At 49.6% G+C, this 24,320-nt stretch overlaps 1 protein-coding gene across 2 annotated transcripts in view; it reads left to right on the top strand.

Moving 5' to 3' along the window:
• LOC144694831 (lysyl oxidase homolog 2-like) overlaps positions 1-24,068 on the top strand; it is a 71,348-nt gene extending 47,280 nt beyond the window's left edge. For both annotated transcript variants that reach the window (XM_078565450.1, XM_078565451.1), the window contains exons 6-14: positions 3,039-3,222; positions 4,740-4,888; positions 7,713-7,880; positions 8,811-8,976; positions 9,373-9,616; positions 13,974-14,089; positions 15,598-15,734; positions 19,944-20,055; positions 23,263-24,068. In XM_078565450.1, coding sequence (XP_078421576.1) covers positions 3,039-3,222; positions 4,740-4,888; positions 7,713-7,880; positions 8,811-8,976; positions 9,373-9,616; positions 13,974-14,089; positions 15,598-15,734; positions 19,944-20,055; positions 23,263-23,342 — 1,356 coding nt within the window. In that variant the 3' untranslated portion in view covers positions 23,343-24,068. The remainder of the gene's footprint in view (positions 1-3,038; positions 3,223-4,739; positions 4,889-7,712; positions 7,881-8,810; positions 8,977-9,372; positions 9,617-13,973; positions 14,090-15,597; positions 15,735-19,943; positions 20,056-23,262) is intronic.
• Positions 24,069-24,320: the final 252 nt, after the last annotated feature.

Genomic DNA, 24,320 nt, shown 5'->3' with positions numbered 1-24,320 from the left:
GGGGGGACATGAGGAAGAACTTTTTTACGCAGAGGGTAGCGGGTGTCTGGAATTCGCTGCCCAAGTTGGTGGTAGAGGCAGAAACTTTAAACTCTTTTAAAAAGTATCTGGATCTGCACCTAAAGTGCTGTAAGCTGCAGGGCTATGGGCCGGGTGCAGGAAGGTGGGATTAGAAAGGGCACCTGGGTGTCATCGGGCTGGCATGGACGAGATGAGTCGAATGGCCTCCTTCTGTGCTGTAACTTTTCTATGGTTCTATGAGGGTGTTGCTGGCTATGAGGGTGTTATTGCCCATCCCTAATTGCCCCTTGAGAAGGTGCTGGTGAGCTGCCTTCTTGGACTGCTGCAGTCCATGTGATGCAGGTACACCCACAGTGCTGTTCGGGAGGGAATATTCCAGGATTTTGACCCAGTGACAGTGAAGGAACGGTGATGTATTTCCAAGTCAGGATGGTGAGTGACTTGGAGGGGAACCTCCAGGTGGTGGTGTTTCCATCTATCTGCTGCCCTTGTCCCTCTAGGTTTGGAAAATGATCACACTGTCCTGTTCTGGATGGTTGAATCTTCGGCTAGTTGTGTCCTGCACCCTGCAAACCTCCCATCTGTTTACTTTGTCTGGTCCCTCAATTAGGTTCACGATATCCAGCGACTAAAGCTATTGGTCAACCAGAAAAATCTCTCTCTTCCTGGCTCAATGTTCATTCCCTTGCACCAACTTGAGAAACACATTGGGATGATTTTGTTTAACGCCATGTACTGTATCATTGAAAGTCATTGTAATCAAGCAGTGACCCCCACTGTTGACCAGTGATACCCTACTAAAATCCGGTGACCTTCCTTCTGATGCCCAGTGACCCTTGCTGGAAAGTGATCATGACCACACTAAGATGAAGGGAATGGACCTATCTGTGAAAGCCACCACCCCTCCACTCTCTGAATTGCTTCCGAGCTTCACACCTGCAAACTGGCCGCATCGCATGCGAGTTCAGGCTAATTCTTTCCAAGAAATCTTACAGCATTGGGTCAAGGGAGATTGCATTGTCAGCAGTGCTGACTGCTCTCTCAAGTGGACAGAAAAGACCCCACAGGTCCTAGATGGAAGAAGAGCAGGGCCGTTCTCTCAATAAGCAGGTTATTATCACCAGTGCTGTTTGTGGGAGCTTGCTGTGCACATTTTGGCTGCCTTGTTTCAAAAAATTAGTGGTAATTACACTTCCAAAAGCACTTGATTGACTGAAAAGCGCTTTGGGACATTCTGATGTGGTAGAAATGCTCTGTCTCTCACTGCCTTCTTCCAGAAGAACTTGGTGGATCATTTATTTTCAGCTTTCTGACACCCTGCGTTGTGACCCTCTCCATCTGCAGCAAGTCAGCACTGCCACGTGTGTGAGCACCTGGAATGGACACTGCGCAACTGACTTCACTTTCCTCGGCTCACTGCTGAACACTCTCATCCCTGAGTCCGAAGGTTTGAATCCCATTCCAGAGGCCCGAGCATGTAACCCAGGCTGATGTTTGAGTACCAGCACTGGGAGAGTGCTACACTGTCAGAGGTTGAGACCGAGGTCCCATCTGCCCTCGCAGGCGAACATCGAAGATCCCATGGTTCCTTTTCAAAGAAGATCAGGGGAGTGGACCCCGATGTCATGTAATCATCCCGAAGTCATCTCGAAAGCAGCACCACTGGAACAGATGATCTGGTCCTTGTTTCTTTGCTGTTTTTGGGAACTTGCTGTGCACAAATTGGCTGCCATGTTTGTGGAGCGGATTGCCTTGTCTTGGGGGAACCCACGGTGATTTTGATGCCCTGATTAGTATGTGGCATGTTGGCCCAATCTGATTTTGAATAAGATTGCCCCTCTTTCCATTCTTACCCTCTGAGGGGAGCTGTCGGATTTTTGGCCACTGTGGGTTTTCTCGGGTCAATACCCCAACTCTGATAAAGCAGAGAAGCGAGCCCCCTTCCGTTGCAATCCCATTGGAGCTGTAATCCAGGCCCAGGCTTTCAGCCTCTGGGTGGCTGCCATTGTCCTGAAGTGAACGGCAGCTTTCTCACAGGGACAAACTCAGAGACACTTCAAAGATAACAGCACATTCAAACGACCCAGCTTTCTCGAGAGGCTGGAGATGGGTGAAAAGAAAAAGGGAAACAGGTCAATGAGTTTGAGATCAGAATGTGTGTTCTGTGTGATCTGAAGTTGTACTAGTCAAAACTAAACCTTTTGCCTGGCAAAGACGCAACTTTGCAGACAGCTTTACAGCGCGTGAAGCAGAGAAAGTAAATAAACGCTCTGTTTCCCTCACTGGCCTCCTCTGGCTACTGTCAGGCAAGCTATTTGATATTGTGTAAAGTGTCATTGTAGAATGATAGGACTGTGCAGGTGAGAAGAGATCATTCAGCCCATTGTACTCATGCTGGCTCTTTGGAAGAGCTTTTCAATTAGTCCCATTTCCCTCTAATCTATCCACAAACTCTCTGAAATGTTTCCTTTTCGAGTGTTGATTCAATTCCCTTTTGAAAGTCACAAATGAATCAAAAAATGAATTTTAGGTAGCGCTTTGCAAATTGCAGCAAGTTCTTGTGTCTGTTACAAAAGAGTCGAGTGTCATATCCCCAACCCGCTTGTTGCCTTAGAAATGCTGAAAATGTTTTGGTTACGCAGCGATGTGCTCTGGTTTGAATGTTCCTAACTGGGACATCCTCCCTCCATAACATCCTTTGTGATGGTGAGTACTCCCACAGTTCACCCTCAAGCTTACCTGGATCTCTGCGTTGTAGTTGTCCTTGGCATTCCAGCCCAGTATCACCCCCTCCTCCTTGCCTTTCTGAGTGAGGGAATGACTGTTTTTTTCCCTGGGGCTCAGGACAGAATATCTTCCTGCCGATTTTGAAAAGCAGTTGATAGTTGCCTTCAGTAGTATTTGTTGCAATGAGATTTCCGATCCGAGTGAGGGAGGATTAGCAAAGCAGGGCCAGGTTTCTGACTGCACCCTGTACCATCTCGCTGCTTCAGTCCACTTTGCTTTTGTTTCCACAGAAACCATTGGCTCGCCTGAGGGGAGGACCCAAGATCGGAGAGGGCAGAGTGGAAGTGATGAAGGATGGCCAATGGGGAACGGTCTGTGATGATCGCTGGAGTCTCCTGACAGCTAGTGTGGTCTGTCGAGAACTGGGCTTTGGGACGGCCAAGGAAGCTTTAATCGGAGCAAGAATGGGGAAAGGTGAGGACTTCACCACACCCTTTACCTACCTCCAACGCTGAGCCCCTCCTCTTGCCCGCCCCTCACCACCCCCTTCAACCTTCCACTCTTTCCCCCCCCCCCCACCCTGACACTTACGCTGATCGACATGACCACAGGATGTGCAACCAATGGGGTCCTTTCTTTCAAAGTGGATTCACTATGGGAATGTATGAAGCACAGCAGCCAATTTGTTAGCGATCTGATGGCAGCATTTCCAAGAAGCACAGGGGATTTCTCCCTGGAGTCCTTTCTCAGCCATCATCACGAAAACAGATAACCTCCCCATGAGCATGTTGCTGTCTGTGGGAGCATGCTGTGCACAAATTAGAACTGTCAAGTTTCCTGCACTACTTCAATAACCACACGTCTGAAAGGGATCCTTGGCCTAAATGCCTCATCTGAAAGATGACCCCTCTGACAGCGTAGCATTCTCTCAGGACTGGCACTGGGCTGACACTCCCTCTCTCTCCTTGCCTCCTCATGTCATTCCCCTGGGAGAGGTGGAAAAACAGGGCAAGTGGCCAGGAATGATAAGAGAAAACTCCTTTCAGACCTGCCCAGGTGACTGAGAACAGCCCTGGAGCGTCAGTTCCAAAGCGACTCGCTGTGTTATAGCGTGAGCAGCATTTCATTGCGTGCTTGATGTTTGGTTGAGGCGTATCTGTAACCTCACTGCAACCCGTCATCCAAGATTCACCTCTCTCTACACAGCTGAGACAGGAGCCCTGTGTGTCACCCTTTCCTTACCCAGTCACACTCGGTCATGGCATGCTGGTAAAGTGAGCAGGAGTAGACCACTCGGCCCCTTGAGCCTGCTCCGCCACTGAATAAGATCATGGCTGATCTGATTTTAACTTCCGCTCCACACTCCCACTCACTCCCAATAACCATTTCACCCCCTCTGCGTCCCAGAGCTCTGCAATCTCTCGCCATTTACCTAATATGCCTCATTTTTTTATTCTTCCCGCCAAAATGGTCAATGTCACATTTTCCCACGTTATACTCCATTTGCCAAATCTTTGCCAACTCGCTTAACCTATCTGTATCCCTTCTGCAGACTCCTCATGTCCTCTTCGCTTACTTTCCTACCTATCTTTGCATCATCAGTAAATTTAGCAACCATTCATTCGATCCCTTCATCCAAGTTATTTATATAAATGGTAAGGATTTGAGGCCCCAGCACTGATCCCTGAGGCACTCGTTACACCTTGCCAACCACAAAATGACCAATTTATACCCTCTGTTTCCTGTTAGCCAGCCAATCTGCTATCCATGCTAATATGTTACCCCCTGCACCATGAGCTTTTATTTTGTGCACTAACCTTTGATGTGGCACCTTACCAAATGCCTTCTGGAAATTCACCACCTTCACTCAGATTTCCACCTACAGTGAATTGTTGGGGAAGAGGCAAACAAGAGGACCCTCTGATATGAGTGGGCATTGCTGCAAGGTCTTCAGACCAGAGTCTGTGTTACCTGTCTCTAATCCCTCGCAGGAATCGGCTTGACCCACATGAACCAGGTGTCGTGCACGGGCTTTGAGAGGTCCATCGTTGACTGCAAGTTTAACCAGGATAACCTGTGTAATCACGATGAAGATGCTGCAGTGCGTTGTAACATCCCTGCCATGGGCTTTGAGAAACAAGTGAGTTAAAGCCTGCTCTTCAACCATTCTGTTCCGCCCCAACAGCCTGTTTATGACCTGGCCAAAACATCCCAAAGTGTCTCACAGGAGTGTGCGAAAATAGGTGACCATCAAAGTGGTAGGTTTTAAGGAGTAGTTTCAATGAGGAGAGAGGGAGAGAATTCCAGAGCTTGCCATCCAGGCAGCTGAAGGTCAGGTGGGGCACTGAAACCATCAGTTTGATATCTAACATGCTCCTGTGTCTCCCCGTGCACCATTCAGTGTATCTTGGCTGAGTGTGAATGGCCAGGATCAGTCACAGGAATCTGCTGCTGGTGACATCTGACTGATGAGCTCCATGGTTGCTGGAAGAGCCTCTGATTCTTTCTTCAGTAACTCGTTCACCTCGCTCCCTGCTTTGCAGTTCCAGGCCTATGTTTCTTAGTCCTTCCACAACCCAAGCTGAGTGTAAGATCACAGAACATATACTGAAAGAGAAGGTCATTTGGTCTGTCATATTTCACTCATCCATAAAGTCAACTTATGGCCATATCAAGTAGTTAAATGATTCCAGTGTTTTGACCTCTGATTACTTTTCCAAGTGTTGATTGCGATGTCCGTGAAAAACTTGCTGATATTAGCCCGAAATGTTGTATTGTTTCGGCATCTCATCTGAACTGAGCCTGCTCCAAACATCCCTGACCCCTATGCTATTAGGTTGTACTTCTCCATCACTCAACTCTATCCTTCAAAAGCCCTTAGCTCACATCCCACACTCGATCCAATTGCCTCCTGTTGGTGTGAGATTGCTTGAATATATTATAACACATTATAATGTTGTGATTAGCTTTTCACTGAATATGTATACAATTAGAATATATCACCAGCACAGGAACTGATGTAAGACAGTATAGGAGCAGTGTTGACTCCGTGCGAGCTTGTTATGTAGAGTTCTCCTGTAATCCTGTATATTGTGTGCTGTTCGTCAATAAAGAACCATTCATCAAGGTTTGTGTTAGAGGCCAGTAAAACGATAGTGTCCATCCAAGCTCAGCTCCATTTGACACTCTCTCATTGAATTCCAAATCCCTGTCCTGGTTTACAAATGCCTCCTTCGCCTTGCCCTGCTTGCTTCAGTCTTGTGTCATTGTGCCTCTCCTCCCCCTGACCTGGGATGTGAATATCACTCACAAGGCCACAATTTATTGCCTTTGAATAGGTGGCGAGAGCTGTCTTCAACCACACAAGTGATTACATTCTGTCAGAATTTGATACAACTGAGTGCCTTGCTGGGCCACCTCAGAGGGCAGTTAAGTGTCAACCACACTGCTGTGGGTCTGGAGTCGCATGTAGGCCAGACCGGGTAAGGATGGCCGATTTCCTTCCCTAAAGGGCATTAGTGAAACAGATGGGTTTTTACAACAGTCGGATAGTTTTCTGAGCACCGTTATAGATACTAGTCTTTGGATGGAGATTTATTTAATGAGCTGAATTTAAAACTTCGCGCTGCCATAGCAGGATTTGAACTCAAGTCTCTGGATCAGTGGCCCAGGCCTCTGGATTCCTCATCTGGTCATGTCACCACTTTGTTACTGGACTTGATGTATGATATATGTGTCCTCTACATCTCCTCCCTGTGGCCCCTTGATACTAATGTTGCAGGCAGAACTTTCAAACATCTTATCCCCATTCTCTGGAACTTGGTCCCCAGATGCTGAAAGTTGAAAGCTGCTCTAACACTTTCAGCTTGACCACTTCTTCAGTGATCTTCCCAAATTCTGCCTCGGTTCATCAGTTTCCACTTTTACTCTGTGAAATGTCAGAGAATGTTCACAATGTAGAAAGTGTTTCATAATTGGCGAATTGCATCTGTTTATTTGATGTCAGCCTTTAGTCTAGGGCTAAGTCTGTGGCCTAGCGGTAATGTCATTGGGCCAATAATCCAGAATTCCAGGCTAATCCCCTGGGAACATGGGTTCAAATCCCACTGCAGCTGCTGGAAGTTAAATTCAATTAATAAATTTGGAATTGAAAACAAGTCTCAATTGTTGTAAAAACCCAGCTGGTTCACTTATACCCTTTAGGGAACGAAATCTGCCATCTGTACCCGGTCTGTCCTACATGACCCACAGACCCCCAGCAATGTGGTTGACTCTTAACTGCCCTGTGAAATAGCCCAGCGAGACGCTCAGTTGTCAGGCAATTATGGATGGGCTAAAATGCTGGCCTTGCCAGTGACGCCCACATCCCATAAGAGAATAAAGAAATAATTCTAAGTGGTGTGTAAAGTCAAGGTTGGAGTTCAGGATGAAACAGAACCGTGATGAAACATCTCCTAGGATTTGCCAATTCTTTGACAGGAAAAGTTCTCTTTATCTGTGTTATTGATGAATTTTGAAATGTCCAAGAATATTGGGGCAGCTTTGTCTCATCTCTTGTGCCCCTATCACCTTGAAGCAGAGTCATGTCATGGGGACAGCATCACCTTCAGGCTCCCCTCCAACTTACACACCATCCTGACTTGGAAATATACCGCCTTTCCCTCACTGTCGCTGGGTCAAAATCCTGGAATTCCCTCCCTAACAGCACTGTGGGTGTACCTACACCACATGGACTGCAGCGGTTTGAGAAGGCAGCTCACCGACACCTTATAAAGGGATGGACATAAAAGGCCGGTCTTGCCAGGACAAAATTAAAAGGAAGCCCACAAAAAAGGACGATGCGAGGTGTATTCTGGGGAAACATGGTATAGAAGAAGTATTGTCTTGCAAGTGTTCATGGTGATGGCCAGGTTGTGTCTAAAGCACTCGCTCTGTTTTGTGTTCCTGGACCGCCCTCTGTACAGATCCGCCTGGCTGGGGGACGTACTCAATTTGAAGGCCGTGTGGAGGTTCTTGCTCAGAAGAATGGCGCCCTGAGATGGGGAACGATCTGCAACCACAACTGGGGCATCAAGGAAGCCATGGTGGTGTGCAAGCAACTGGGCCTTGGCTTTGCTGACCATGCGGTTCAGGTATTTGTCATCACATTTCTCACCATGGCCAACTTTCCAACTGATAAGGTCTTAACACTATGGGGCAGCCGGCAACACTGTCGACTGGCCATTTGGCACGTGTACTATGAATAGCACCTAGATATTCAAGTGCTGTTCAAGTTGTAACAAACCTTGGCTCGACGGCTTGTGGAGGATTGTGCACAAGTCTGGTCTCCAAATTATTAAGAGGATATAGGAGTACTGGAAAAGGGGCAATGAAAAAGATTGATAAGGATGCAGATTAGAACTCCTCGGTTCAGTGATCTGGAAGAACTGAACAGGGTGTGTCTCTTTTCTCAGGGTAATCGAGAGAGGCCTTTCAGATCATGAAGGAGTTTGAAATGGTCGACATAAAGCAAGTCTTTCCAATTGTGGAGAGATCTAAATGAAGGGTTATAAATATAGGACAGTCATGAGTAAATCCAATTGGGAATTCAAGAGAAAGATCTTTCACCAGAGAGCATTACACATGCGGAACACACAACCACAGGGAGTGGTGGAGGTGGCTGCTTCTGTGCCAAAAGCTTCAGGAATACCTCGAGCCAGAGTTGGCAACATGACTGACATGTCATGGATGTTCTTGGAATATTGGTTACAGGAAGATTTAATCTTTAATCTGGGATCACTTCTTTCTTCTCTAGATGAGGATCCTGAGGTATAAATAATGAGAAACAGTGGAGAATGGAGTGGGTGAGATGTGGGATTGAGGGAGTAGAGGGAGTGAGGGCGGTCAGAGGAAACAGCTGCACTCAGACTTGGAGTAAATGTTAATGTAGTTCTCCCAAGATGAGGTGGAGGAATGGGTAACTGACGATCCGAGCTTGTGGGTGTTTGAGGATGTTATGAATTGATTTGCCCTCCTCTCAGTTCTGTTTTCCCTCTTAATGATGCCTTGGGATTTTTCCTCAGGAGACTTGGTTCTGGGAGGGTGACCCGAGTGCTGATGAAGTGGTGATGAGTGGTGTCAAATGTTCGGGCACTGAGATGTCACTTTTCCAGTGTCTTCACCATGGTACAGAGCTGGACTGTCCCAACAGAGGGGGACAATTTGCTGCTGGGATCTCCTGTACTGACGGTAAGTCCCTTCTTATTTCGGCTGAACTAATACAAGCCGACTGAAATATTCTATTCCCTTTCCACGGATCTCCAAATCCCATCATCTCTCTCCCTGTGAGAGAGGGAAATAGAGCATCTCTCACAATCCGCCAACCACTTGTCTCAACAAAATCCGTTTGAAGTGTAATCACGGTTGTAATGCAGGATAAGCAATCATACTCAGTAACCTCCCAGCTAAAACCAGCAGTGTGATCATGATTGGATGGTGATTGAGTGATAATTATTGACTAAGACACTGGGAGAACTCGCCTGCCTTCGTATGGAATAGTGTGATAGGATCTTAATCCCTTAACCAATAGAAATGTAGGTCGGGAGAATCTTGCGAACCTTAACTCTGCTGTTCTCTTGTTTCTAGCTGCTTCCGACCTGGTTCTGAATCCCCGGGTGGTTGAGGAGACCGCCTATCTGGAGAATCGGCCCCTGTCTATGCTGACGTGTGCCATGGAAGAGAACTGTTTGACCAGCTCGGCTGTTGGCTTGCCACCTCTGACCAACTACCGTCGGCTGCTGAGATTCTCCTCTCAAATCCACAACAATGGAGAAGCTGACTTCAGGCCCAAAGCTGGTCGCCATGACTGGATCTGGCACGAGTGTCACAGGTACCTGTGGGTCTCAGTGTTTCCTCGTATTCCTCCACCCCATGGTGGCACTACCTCCATGCTAAATGCCCGGTCAGGAGCGTAGGAAAACGGATTTTGCAGTAACTGGTTTTCCTGCGAGATTAGAATGTGTAATTTCCATTCCTCTCCACCTGATGTGGATCCCAGTCTGTTAACAAAACAATTCCGTTGCCCCACTCTGCTTTCCCTTATACTAGGGATTTCTCCTTGACCAGTGATTCTGATACATTGAGCCACTGGCTTGCTGGTAATGGTAGAGTGGGGGATATGCCGGGCCACGAGGTTACAGAATGTGGTCGAGTACAATTCTACTGCTGCCGATGGCCCATAGCGCCTCATGGTTGCCCTGTCTTGAGTTGTGAGATCTGTTTGAAATCGATCCCATTGAGCACGGTGGTAGTGCCACACAACACGGTGGAGGGTATCCTCAATGTAAAGGCGGGACTTCGTCTCCACAAGGACTCTGCGCTGTTCACTCCTACTGATACTGTCGTGGATAGATGATCTTGAACCCACGATAATTTGACCTGCAAGGTGGAAGTTCAGCTGACCAAGGCAAACTGCTCTGATTATGGAGAGTGAGGGCTCAAAATCACTGCTTGTGGACTCCAAAACAGCAAGGTTCCTGAGCTAAAACAGAAAATGCTGGAAAAACTCAGCAGGTCTGACAGCATCTGTGGGGCGAGAAAGACAGAGTTAACGTTTCAAGTCCGTATGACCCTTCTTCAGAGCTTTTTGTTTCCGATTTCCAGCATCCGCAGTATTTTGCTTTCAAGGTTACTCAGCTGTCTGCTAGTGCAGTAACCATCCAATTGTCACTTCAGCCTTTGTCCTCTGAATCCTTAGCAACTGAAAAGATTACAGCTTAAATCGAAGGTTCGGAATTGAAATGTTATGTGCAAAAGTTACATAAACACAAATGTTGTGTAAAGCCCTGGCAATGCTGAGGTTTGATGGTTTGAAATAGAATCCAACGCCCAATTGGAGCCATATGTGAGTACACCCTATCCACACTACATCATCCTAAAAAAACAATCAACCCTTCATTAAGATGACAAAGTCATCTTGCTTTCAATTCATTGTTGATTGTTTGTGTCTTTTTCAAAGGGTGGATGTGAAACCATGGACACTGTTTCAAAACAAAGTGGAGCATTTCCTGGTCCCCTGGCCAGTACTTATTGTGTCCATCATGAACCCGACAATCTGGTCACTGATCTCATTATTGCTGTGGCCAGTTTGGCTGCCATGCCTCTGACATGGCCGCAGTGAAGATGCTTCAGAGAGAAACGAGTGCCTCACTAGCTGTGAGGAGCGCCTGGGTTATGCTGAGGTTGCTGGGGAAGAGGGCCACCCTGATGATCAGCCTGGAGTGTCAGTCTAACTGTAGTGCTGACACAGGAGAGGGACGCATTTTAAGTGTGGTGATAAGAGCAGGATGGGTCGTGGGAAGGTCTGGTGGTGAGGCGGGTAGCATCTCTACCTCTGAGCCAAAAACTCAAGGTTCAGATCCCACGCCAGGGCTTGATGCCAACCAGTCAACCCTACCGACATGCGCCTGGGAGGCAGGAGGAGTGGTCAGCCGTGCTTCACGTGGAGTGGAGCGCCTCGAGCTAGAGCCTCTGGTGACAGACTGGCAACCTGTTCCAGGAGAAACGAGCTGCAGGAACAGACACAATCATGTGCTTCATTGGCATCGTGTGTCCCTCTAGACACAGGAAGCCTTTAAAATCTAATATTAGCAAGGGATTAGTATGTGAATATTTGCACAAGTCAGTGGGAGAGTGTCAGAATGTGCAGGCAGTTCCCTGGGAGTGTGTCGGTTTTAGAAAGGAGTTAACCGCACAGGGCGTACAGGTGCCAGTGAGTCAAGAGTTTGGAACACTTGCCCCAGATTTGATTTCAAACCCTGAGATTACTGATTCCTGCCACCAGGTGGCAGTGCTGCTGCCACCCTTGGAAAACAAGAGATTTCATTGGCAGAGCTGCCCTCTGCTGACAAAAGGCTCATATTACACTGCAAAAGACCACCATTGACAAAGACAAGGACATGTGTCAGATTGCACCTTCAGCACAAACTCGAGTATTTTCAGCATCCACTTGTTCGTATCTGGAGAGTGGTTGCCGTCCTCTGCACCAGGGGATGGGGGAGCATCAAAGGTACCAGAGAACAAAAGATTTAGGATTTACATAACTCTGTTCACAACTTCAGCACATCCCAAAATGCATCATAGCCAATGTAAGACTTTGGAAGGCTAGTCAGTGTTGTAAGGAGGTCCAGTGGCACAGCGGTGTGCTCCCAGTCTCTGAGCGAGAAGCTTCCAGTTCAAGTCCCACCCTAACACTTGAGGGCCAAGGAAGGTGTGTTCAGAACGCAGCCAAACAGGTCAAGTATCAACCTGTAAATCCTTCCAACACACGCCAATGGCAGGCGGTAAGAACGAGAGAGATTCTTGGTCGGCCATGTGGAGCCTTCCACCATCAAGAGCCTCCAATGTCGGAGCCTCTACCATCATCATCCATAGCTCCAGACTACGACATGCATGTTGTGACAGAAATTCAGACTACCTGAGTGAACTGTACCTCACCATCACTGCTATAATGTGGAAGATGCAGCAGCCATTTGGTACACAGCAAGATCTCGGAAGCAGCAATGAGATTTTGACCACATTATGTGTTTTGATGATCGAGGTTCAGGGTTAAATATTGACCCCAGACATTGAAGAGATCTGCCCTGCTCCTCTTGGAAATAGAGCCATGGACCTTTACCCACGAGGGCCGGTGGTGCCTCAGACTCTGTCTGACTCAATATCATACCCATTCATTCTTTGAGACAACAGGTCTTTCAAGGAGGTGACTGATAACACATGGGAAAATGCAGCAGCCATGCTGAGCAGCTAGAGAACAGATACAACCTCGGTTTAATGCTTGACAATGACAGTCAGCATCTCAGACAGTGCCACACTTGCTCAGCACTGCATTTACGGAGAAGCTCATTGAGAAAGGAATAGGAGGTGTCGATGGGGGTGGGAGGAGGCTTGTGTGGAGCATCAAGACCAGTTGGGTTGAATGGCCTGCTCTGTACATTCGAATGTCTGTACCTTCTGTGCGAGGGAAGTGTCAGCCTGCTCTCCAATGCCGGTGAGAAGTGAGGGTACAGTGGTCTCCCTTGGATTTCAGAGGTGAAATCAACCCAGTGCTTTAGAAGTATTTGCTGCCTTTCTCACACTGATCAAAAATCTGTATCGGATCTGCAAAGTGAGGTGACAGAAAGAAGGGCTTTTGGGCCAACAGTGGAAGGTGCTGAGCCGCCATGTTTTTCAGGTCTTGATGTAACCAGGGAAACAGAAATATTGAATCTGCAACGTTCCTTCAAACAGGAAGGCGCGGGGGCCTAGTTCAAACTCAGGAAAGGTCATTTAAGGATTGATTTCAGGGAATCCTTCATCACATGAACAGTGATCATTTCTAGAATACTTGGAGTGGAGTCATGCAGAGTTTGTGGGGGTGATTGACTTGGCCAATCCAGCAATGAGGGGGATGGAGGGGATTTTGGGGCGGATGAATTAAGCTGGACTGAATCCCCACCGCCCCCCTCCCCTCCCCATCTCCTCGCTTCTTGTTAGATTGGGATCTTGCTTGTTTCTCTGCAGTTGCTGATCAGGGCTTTTGAGATGGTGGTGTGTATTTATTGTAAATCTCTGTTAACTCTGCTGATGCCCTGAGTCTAGAATTAGCCTTGGTGGTGACAGCTGTGATGAAACTTTGGATCAGGAGGTGGGGAATTAGCCAGCAAAGAGAGCTCCTTCAGTATTTGATTTAAACCCAGACAGAGTTAAACAGCTTAGGCCCATAATAGCCCGAAGGATCAGAGCAGAGCTCTGAGCACTAAGGTTACAATCTCTGCTGATTACACATCATCACTCAAATCGTGAGCTATTGTGCTGGCCTTTGGTCCTGTTATCCCCAGTCCTGGGAAACCTTGTTTGTGATTATAAGAGGCTATCTGATCCCGTAGAGAAAAGAGAGAGAGAGAGAGGGAGAGAGACGCACTTCAAAGCGAAGTCAATGTTTCCAACCAGCTGATGAGACTTCCAGACAGGGATAAACGTTGCTATTCAGGACTGCTTGCTCAATGTCAACCTTTCAATCTCACAGTTTTATCCATATCTCAATCATAGCTCTTTTGGTCTCTTGCCCCTTCCCCACGTCCCACTTGCCTCACTCGAGGGAATTAATAATTATCTTGGCTTACTGGAGGGGAATTGAGGGTTTGAAGGGATGAGGTCTCGTTCAGATTGACGTGCCTGACTGGCTTTTTGCTCTGCTCAAATCCTAGGCACTACCACAGCATGGAAGTGTTTACAAACTATGACCTATTGATGCTGAATGGATCAAGAGTTGCTGAGGGACACAAGGCTAGTTTCTGTCTCGAGGACACAGAGTGTGACTCAGGTAAGGTCATTTCCCTGTACGTCCGTGAATTGTGGTCTGGCCCCATTTCCTTGCAGCTGCTCTGGGAATAGAAAGAAAGACCTGCAGTCACAGTAGCACCTTTGGTGACCTCGGGATGGCCAATCGAGTATTCATGAAGTGCATTCACTGTTGAAATGTGCACACAGCAAGCTCCCACAAACAGCAATGTGATCACCTGGTGTCGTCATGTCGGTTGATGGATAAATTTTGGCCGGGACACCAGTTTGGAAATAGTGCCATGAAATTACCTGAGAAAACGGTGTTATAACTGGGATGGGAGGACTGTGCACCATTAGTTTAAAAGTTTAATTCATTCACCAAAATGGCCTTCGCCACTGTTAGCTGACATAAAAGAAACCTTAACCAGGCTCCTTTCAATAAACTCAGAGTGATTGATTTATTAGAAAACAAAACTTCTTTTTAAAACAAGTTGCATGAACTGGCTAACACACAGTTGTAATCTGGAATTATAAATATCTATCCCTTTTAAAATTCCCAGCACAAACACACACAGACACAAACCAAGAACAACAGATAGGGGTCTCTGCAGAGACAGACAGTTGAAAAGTAGACTTTCTGGGGGGAAAAAGAAATGGATAAAGTTCGCAAGGTGTGGATGCTATCGACCTGGAGCACCCACGTGTGAAGACAGTTTGTTAGTCCCAGTAGAGGCCTGGAGGTTCTCACCAACAGAGCTTTGGCGTGGAGGAAATTAGAGCTGGATTCTCAGCCTCTCGAGTTGCCAAAGACAGACAAGTTCCACTGAGATGAGGGTCCTTAGCTGGATACTGACCATCGCACGATTTCAGGCAAGGCAACGAGAGTGCGAGATGGGCAGCTTTTCCCTTTTCTCAGTTCAGTCCCAACTGAACTCAAAAAATAACAAGTTCAAAACTTAAAGCTCCTCCCTGTCAGTAAATCACTAGCCTTTGCCTTTAAACCAGTTTTAATTTCCATCCGTTAAAATAATTGCAGCACAAATAAGCAAACAGCTCTCCACCATAAAGGGCCATGCTGGTCAGGTGATTTCTTGGAATGGGCATGCTTGCTCCAAGTCCAAAAGTGAACTTATGACCTTTTTTTAAAAAAAAAATCCAGGTCAGCTTCCAAGTGTCCAGATAATGCAATGTATTTCCATATTTTAAAAGAAAATATTATCCCAAAAGATATGATTTTAACAACAAGGCCCTGGTTTGACATCTTGTCTGAGAAACATCACCTCTGACAGTGCAGCACTCCCTCAGTAGTAACCTGGTGAGTTAACCTGGACGTGTGTGTTTGGGGCTCTGGAGTGGGACATCAACCCACAACTTTGACTCTGGAGGGAAGGTGCCACCCACGGAGACATGGCTGGTGACTGCTCTTCAGTTGTACATCATTGGCTAGAAAGTACTTTGGGACATTTTGAGGTTGTGAAAGGTGCTATATAAATGCAGGCTCTTTTGTTCACACCTCAAATGTTTCACACGGGAACATCTGCATTTCAGAGGAAAGGAAGAACTACCAGTGTGCCAATTTTGGTGAACAGGGCATCACTGCTAGCTGCTGGGACACATACCGACATGACATTGACTGCCAATGGATTGATATTACCGACGTGCCCCCAGGGGAGTACATACTGCAGGTAAGCACATTCAGTTTTCAAGGGTTAGATCAACTCAGCCTGTCACTGACCAGAGTACGTACATGTTCGAAAAGAACGAAAGAGATTGTCCAATATTCTCCCTCCACTTGGACCCCTCCCTCTGGGTTCTTACCTTCTCTTGATCTTTTCATTGAGAATTGTTGGTGTGACATTGGTCGTCTCAATTTCTCTGCTCCTCTCACCCACTCTAACCTGTCTCTCTCTGAACTTGCTGCACTCCGTTCTCTCAGGTCCAACCCTGACATTGTCATCAAACCCGCTGACAAGGGTGGTGCTGTTGTTGTCTGCCGCACTGACCTCTACCTCGCAGAGGCTGAGCGTCAACTCGCAGACACTTCCTCCTAACTCTACCTGGACCATGACCCCACCACAGAACATCAAGCCATTGTTTCCAGGATTGTTACTGACCTCATCTCCTCTGGAGATCTTCCTTCCACTGCTGGAACTCCAACCTCATAGTCTCCCAACCTCGGACGGCCCACTTCTACCTCCTACCCAAAATCCACAAACAGGACTATCCCGGCAGACCGATCGTGTCAGCCTGTTCCTACCCCACGGAACTCATTTCTTGCTATCTTGACTCTATTCTCTCTCCCCTTGTCCAGTCCCTTCCCACCTACATCCGTGATTCCTCTGACACCCTACATCATATCAATAATTTCTAGTTCCCTGGCCCCAACCGCCTCCTCTTCACCGTGGATGTCCAATCCCTCTACACCTTCATCCCCCATCGGGATGGTCTGATGGCTCTCCGCTTCTTTCTGTCGCATCTGTTCTGATGATGCCACTTTCAAAAACAGTTCCTCTGACATGTCTTCCTTCTTCCTTAACCGAGGTTTTCCACCCACGGTGGTTGACAGGGCCCTCAACCGTGTCCGGCCCATCTGCCGCGCATCTGCCCTCACACCTTCTTCTCCCTCCCAGAAACAAGATAGGGTCCCCCTTGTCCTCACTTATCACCCCACCAGCCTCCGCATTCAAAGGATCATCCTCCGCCATTTCCGCCAACTCCAGCATGATGCCACCACCAAACACATCTTCCCTTCACCACCCCTGGCGGCATTCCATAGGGATCGTTCCCTCCGTGACACGCTGGTCCACTCCCTACACCTCAACCCCCTCCCATGGCACCTTCCCATGCAACCGCAAAAGATGCAACACCTGCCCCTTTACTTCCCCTCCCCTCACCGTCCAAGGGCCCAAACACTCCTTTCACTTGCATTTCCCTCAACTTAGTCTACTGCATTCACTGCTCCCAATGCGGTTTCCTCTACATTGGAGAGACCAAACGCAGATTGCGTGACCACTTTGCAGAACACCTTCAATCTGTCTGCAAGCATTACCCAGAACTCCCTGTCGCTTGCCATTTCAACACTCCACCCTGCTCTCATGCCCACATGTCCGTCCTTGGCTTGCTGCATTGTTCCAGTGAAGCTCAACGCAAACTGGAGGAACAGCACCTCATCTTCCGACTAGGCACTTTACAACCTTCTGGACTGAATATTGAGTTCAACAATTTTAGATCATGAACTCTCTCCTCCATTCCCACCCCCTTTCTGTTCTTCCCCCTCCTTTTTGCTTTTTCCAATAATTTATATAGATTTTTCTTTTCCCACCTATTTCCATTATTTTTAAATGTATTTCCATCCATTGTTTTATCTCTACCTTTTAGCCTATTTCGATCCCTTCACCCCACCCCACCCGGGCTATCTGTACCTTGCTTGTCCTGCTTTCTACCCTTAATTGGCACATTCCTTTAGATAATATCACCACCTTCAACACCTCTTTGTCCTTTTGTCTATAACATCTTTTGGTTATCTCCACCTATCACTGGCCCTCTATCCAGCTCTTCTTGTCCCACCCCCCACCCCCCTTAAACCAGCTTATATTTCACCCCTTTTCTATTTTTCCTTAGTTCTGTTGAAGAGTCATGCGGACTCGAAACGTTAACTGTGCTCCTCTCCGCAGATGCTGCCAGACCTGCTGAGTTTTTCCAGGTATTTTTGTTTATGTTGTGAAAGAGATTGTGCCTTTTGCAATGTTAGGACATCCCAAAGTGCTTCTCAAAACAAAGAGGAGCAGGCAGAACGCCATTCGGCTGGTCCACATGACAGAAAATACACACCAACACACACACCCGCACACCAAAACCCACACACAGACACACCCACACACACTAACACCCACACACTAACACCCACATACACACACCAACACACAGACACACACACCCACACACCAACACACAGACACACACACACCAACACACACATAACAACACATAGACACACCAACACACACACGCACACCAACACATGCACACAAACACACACACCCACACGCGCACACCAACACACACACACCCACACACGCACACCAACACCCACACACCAACACACACACACACACACCCCCACTCACACACCAACACACCCCTACACACCAACTCTCACACACACACACACACACACACACAACACACACACCTCACTGTTCTGACAAGGCGAGAGTACATTGAGAGGGTGCACGGGAGATCTACAACAATGGTACCAGTGTTCTGAGAGATGAGAGAAGCCGGCCTAGTTCTCCTTTGAGCAGAGGCGGTTAAAGGGAGCTTTAATACCTGTTCAGAATGATGTGGTGTTCTCACCGAGTTAATGAGGAGAAGGTGATTCCACTGACATGGCGGTAATGATATTGACCCCAGGAGTACTCCCCTGCTCCTCTCCGAAATCCTGCCAGGCTGGATCTCATTCCTCCAGGAAGGAAAGGTGAAGGGCTGGCCTGATGGTAGGTTTTTGAAAAGGGTTTAATTGGGTAGACATGGAGAAGATGTCTGCACTTATGGGGTCATGAATAAACCAAAGGGGGAACTCAGTGAAAATTTCTTTACCCAGAGAGTGGTGGGAATGTGTAACTCACTCCCACAGCAAGTGGTTCAGGCAGATAGACTGGATATATTTAAAGGGAAGCTGGATAAACACATGAGGGAGAAGGGAACAGAAGGATGCTTTGGTTAGCTGACATCTGGTGAGTGTAAACCATAAGCACTAGCATTGACCAGGAGGGCTGAATGGCCTGTGCTGTTAAATTTGACATAATTGCCCTTGCAGCTGCCCTGCATAAATCACCCCCAGTGATCTAATCGACAGACCAGGAACACAGCAAGACTGTGAGGAAGAACGACATATTGAAATTCTCCAGCGTGTTTACAGTGTAGTGGGAAGACTAGAAGAAGTGAAAGAAGTGGGATCTGTGGATCGAGGATTGAGCTTTGTGGGATGAGTGTGGCTACAGTGCTCATCTGAGCACACACTGCCCTGATCTGTTGCTGCTGCTGACGTCCTTCAGACTCGTTCCAATGAGTTCTCATCTCACTGTTCTGACAAGGCGAGAGTACATTGAGAGGGTGCACGGGAGATCTACAACAATGGTACCAGTGTTCTGAGAGATGAGAGAAGCCGGCCTAGTTCTCCTTTGAGCAGAGGCGGTTAAAGGGAGCTTTAATACCTGTTCAGAATGATGTGGTGTTCTCACCGAGTTAATGAGGAGAAGGTGATTCCACTGACATGATAGCTGGGAACCAGAGATCAAAGATCATTGGGAAAAGGGGGAGTCATGAGAAGAGTTTTTTTATTTAAATGCAGTGAATTGTGATCTGGAATGCTCTGCCTGATTTGGGCGAGAGGAAGGAAGTCACCAGGAATTTTCAATCGGGGATTGGATATGTACTTGCAAAGGAAACAGTGCAGGGCTATGGGCAAAGAGTGGGACTAATTGGATAGCTTTATCAAAGATCCCCAGGCACCAGGGGCCGAGTATACTGTAAGATCCTGTGGTTCATGGTGTCCTCACAAGCAACCCCACCAGAAATAGGTGACCTGATCCTTCCGCTCATTGCTGTGTCTGACAGTATGGTGACTATCTATTTGGTAACAATTGCTACCTTTGGATCTCACTGGTGATGCTTGGATGTAGTGCGAAGGTGCTATATAAATGCAATGACTGTGGTTGTTAGCAGTCTGGAGAGACCAGGGACTTTGGGAACAAAGTACTGAAAGTCTGGAACGATGGCCAGCTCCCACTTTCTGAAGGTAAAGGACTGGGATGTTGTCCCTTCTCTCCCTGTCTAAACATCTTGTGTCCCTGTTGTTACTCTGATGCTGACACGGTGTGTGTGCTCTGCAGGTTATCATCAATCCCAACTTTGAGGTGGTCGAGTCAGACTACAGCAATAATGTTGTGAAATGTCGGTGCAAATATGATGGACATCGTATCTGGACTTATAACTGTCATGTTGGTGAGTAACAAAGTAAAGATATTCTTTAAAGAGTAAAAGGTCTCTTGCTCCTGCTACTCATTCATGGAATTGGCCTGTGAAACTTTGGACCGCAAACATTTTCCCACCCTCTGCCTGAGCTTTGACACCAGCCTGATTTGTACTGAGAGAATCTATCATCCTTCCCTCAGACTGGAAGCTTTTACCGCACTGTACATGGTCAGACTGCAATACCCTGGGATCAGCTCCCCCACTGCCTCCCCCTCCACCCCCACCTCCCCCTCCACCCCCACCTCCCCCACCCCCCACTGCCTCCCCCTCCACCCCCACCTCCCCCACCCTCCTCTCTGCCTCCCCCTCCACCCCCACACCCACCTCCCCCTCCACCCCCACCTCCCCACCCTCCTCTCTGCCTCCCCCTCCACCCCCACACCCACCTCCCCCTCCACCCCCACCTCCCCCACCCTCCTCTCTGCCTCCCCCTCCACCCCCACACCCACCTCCCCCTCCACCCCCACCTCCCCACCCTCCTCTCTGCCTCCCCCTCCACCCCCACACCCACCTCCCCCTCCACCCCCACCCCCACCACCCCCACCTCCCCCTCCACCCCAACCTCCCCCTCCACCCCAACCTCCCCCTCCACCCCAACCTCCCCCTCCACTCCCACCTCCTCCTCCACTCCCACCTCTCCCTCCACCCCCACCCCCACGTCCACCCCCACCTCCCCCTCCACCCCACCTCCCCCTCCACCTCCCCCTCCACCCCCACATCCCCCTCCACCCCGACCTCTCCCTCCACCCCCACCTCCCCCACCATCCCCACCTCCCCCTCCACCCCCACCTCCCCCTCCACCCCACCTCCCCCTCCACCTCCCCCTCCACCCCCACATCCCCCTCCACCCCGACCTCTCCCTCCACCCCCACCTCCCCCACCATCCCCACCTCCCCCTCCACCCCCACCTCCCCCTCCACCCCCACCTCCCCCTCCACCCCCACCACCTCCCCCTCCACCCCCACCTCCCCCTCCCCCTCCACCCCCTCCATCCCCACCTCCCCCTCCACCCCCACTCCCCCTCCACCCCCTCCACCCCCACTCCCCCTCCACCCCCACCTCCCCCTCCCCATCTCTGCCTCCCCCCCTCTCTGTCTCCCCCCCCTTGCCTCCTCCCCTATCTGCCTCCCCCCACTGCCTCCCCCCTCCTCTCTGCCTCCCCCCCTCTGTGCCTCCCCCCCTTGGTCTCCCCCACTCTGCCTCGCCCCCCCTCTGCCTCCCCCCCTTGGTCTCCCCCACTCTGCCTCGCCCCCCCTCTGCCTCCCCCCCCCTCTGCCTCGCCCCCCCTCTGCCTCCCCCCCCTCTGCCTCCCCCCCCCTCTGCCTCGCCCCCCCTCTGCCTCCCCCCCCTCTGCCTCCCCCCCCCTCTGCCTCCCCCCCTTGGTCTCCCCCACTCTGCCTCGCCCCCTCTCTGCCTCCCCCCCCCTCTGCTTCCCCCCCCTCTGCCTCCCCCCCACTCTGCCTCCCCCCCACTCTGCCTCCCCCCCACTCTGCCTCCCCCCCACTCTGCCTCCCCCCCACTCTGCCTCCCCCCCCTCTGCTTCCCCCCCCTCTGCCTCCCCCCCCCTCTGCCTCCCCCCCCCTCTGCCTCGCCCCCCCTCTGCCTCCCCCCCCTCTGCCTCCCCCCCCCTCTGCCTCGCCCCCCCTCTGCCTCCCCCCCCTCTGCCTCCCCCCCCTCTGCCTCCCCCCCACTCTGCCTCCCCCCCACTCTGCCTCCCCCCCCCTCTGCCTCGCCCCCCCTCTGCCTCCCCCCCCTCTGCCTCCCCCCCCTCTGCCTCCCCCCCACTCTGCCTCCCCCCCACTCTGCCTCGCCCCCCCTCTGCCTCCCCCCCACTCTGCCTCCCCCCCACTCTGCCTCCCCCCCACTCTGCCTCCCCCCCACTCTGCCTCCCCCCCTCTCTGTCTCCCCCCCTCTGCCTCCCCGCAAGGTCTCTGCCTCCCCCCCCCCCCCCCCGCCATCTTTGCCATCTGCCTCTCCCCAACACTGTCTGCCTCCCTCTCGCCCTCCCCCTCTCCTATTTCCTCACCCCCCACCCCCCCACCCTTTTCCCCACCAGCTAACGACATGATGTCTCTGGGGAGTAGCATTGCCCACTCTGGACATATTCCTGGAGGTGTCATCATGAGATGACCCATCTCTGCGAGAGTATCGAATCAGCCCATGCTGTGACCACCTGCTGCACATCTGGTGTAACAGCAGCATTTGAACCCGCTATGTATTTACTGAAAGGAAAGGTCCACCTTTAGAGAAGAGCGCTCAAATTGTAGTCCAGTCTCCCTCTTGAAGAGGGGGAGACTGGCAGGGAGCAGCAGCACTGCAAGGGCTGCAGCAGGATGGAAAAATGGACCAACCTCTACCTGCCAGAAAAGCAGATAACAACGAGGAACAGGATGCCCAAGTGGAGACATGAATCCCCACTACTTTTATCAGGAATGTTCATGCATGGTAGTGTCCCAGATTTCACACTCCAATATCCATTCACTTTAAATAATGAAACTGTCCTGCTCTGGGTCAGCGCTATGAAGCTCTTGGATTGTCCAAGCTGATGGATGCCTTTCAGGAAACTAACACTGAGGAAAGGGCCGAGTTGTAACAGTTTGAAATCATACTGCAAGACAAACAGGCTGGAGGAGGAAAGAGAAGGTTCCTCTCATCCCCCTCTTTAACTGTCCAAAATAACTGAGCCACGTCATTCACATCTCCTCAGCTTCCTGATCGAATATCAACTCCACTCGCCCGAGGTAGATGGCTGTCTGAGAGAAGCCAGGGACTGGGGGGCATTGACAGGGTGAAGAGGTGACCCAGATATTAACGGGAGCTGCTCGGACACGGAGCACAGTCCAGAAGTTAGAGCCAGGCCTTTGAGGAGCAAAATAAGGAACCACTCAGACACACAAAGGATGGTAGACGTTTGGAACTGTCTCCCGCCAATGGCAGTTAGTGCTACATCAGTTGTAAGTTTCAAACCTGTGCTTGGGAAGGGTTTTGTGATCGCAAGGTGTCCAGGGGTATGAAACAAAGACTGGGGTTTGGAGCTAGGTCACAGATCGTGGTCTCGTGGAACTGTGGAACAGGCTTGAGGGGTGAGGAACGGTGGAGGGGGTGGGTGCGGTGGCTCGTATTTTGAACATTGCTATGTGAATAATCTTCCTCTGTTTCGTTTTTTTTCCTTGCCAGGTGGTTCCTTCAGCTCCGAGTCGGAAGAGATCTTTGACCATTTTCCTGGATTAATGAGTAACCACCTGTTTAACTGGTAACACCATAGCAGAGACGAAGTCTTACCAAAAAGGAATGTCCAGTTACATACTGTCAATGGCAGAGACTGACGTGTGGTTCTTAATTCAATATTGGTGCTACTGTTACCACTGTAAGGATAGTGTGCTGTGGAACAAATATCCTGCTTTGTAAGGTTTGTTCCATTCCACTGAGCGACATACTGAATTCTACCAATCCTCAACAAGAGAAAAACACACCAAAATCACACCTTGGCTTCAGTCTAAAGCTGTGTCTCTCTCTCTCTCTCTCTCTCTCTCAATTTCCCATTTCCTGGTCAGGCTGTAGTTGGAAGGCTGGCATGCATTGGTTCTGACTGGCTCTTGGCCAGGGCGATAGAGATATCCAGCAGAGAGACTCGAAGCCAATGAGGGCTGCGGCAGTGTTCAAAGTTTCTTTGAACTCTTGCGACATAGTCCTATGAAGGGAAGGCCATACCTGACTCAAAAGCTCAAGGGTGTTGTGTGTGTGGCGGGGTGGGGGGGTGGGGGGGGGGAGGGGGCGGGTGGGGGTGGAATGGTTCATAGATAACAATATCTTTCTGAATTGGAATGCTCAAATCCTCTAAGATCCGTGTCTATAGACCTCTTTGTACCCTGCTTGTCCTGGTTTGCTGTGTACAGTACTGAACATTACAGATATGTGTCCTGAGTTTAGATATTTACTTGGAATTTAAAAACAAATGCCACTCTAATAAACAACTTACAGTAGATTGTTGTTATTTATTCTGCTGGAAGAAGGCTGCGTCTCTGCTGAGTGGCCATGAGGATCACACAGTGACATGGAACAGGAGGCCATTCGGCCCATCGTGCCTCTTTGGTCGAGTTACGCAATGAATCCCACACTGCCTGTACCCTGTCCCCATCGGCCTGTGTATGTTTTCCCCTTCTGCTGTTTACCCGCTTCCCCTTGTGAAAGCCATTATTGAATCTGCTTCCACTGCCTTTAGATGATTGAAGAGC

The sequence above is a fragment of the Cetorhinus maximus genome, chromosome 20 (genome assembly GCF_964194155.1).
Source record: "Cetorhinus maximus chromosome 20, sCetMax3.hap1.1, whole genome shotgun sequence".
NCBI lineage: Eukaryota > Metazoa > Chordata > Chondrichthyes > Lamniformes > Cetorhinidae > Cetorhinus > Cetorhinus maximus.
This window is presented reverse-complemented; position numbering and strand designations above follow the sequence as displayed.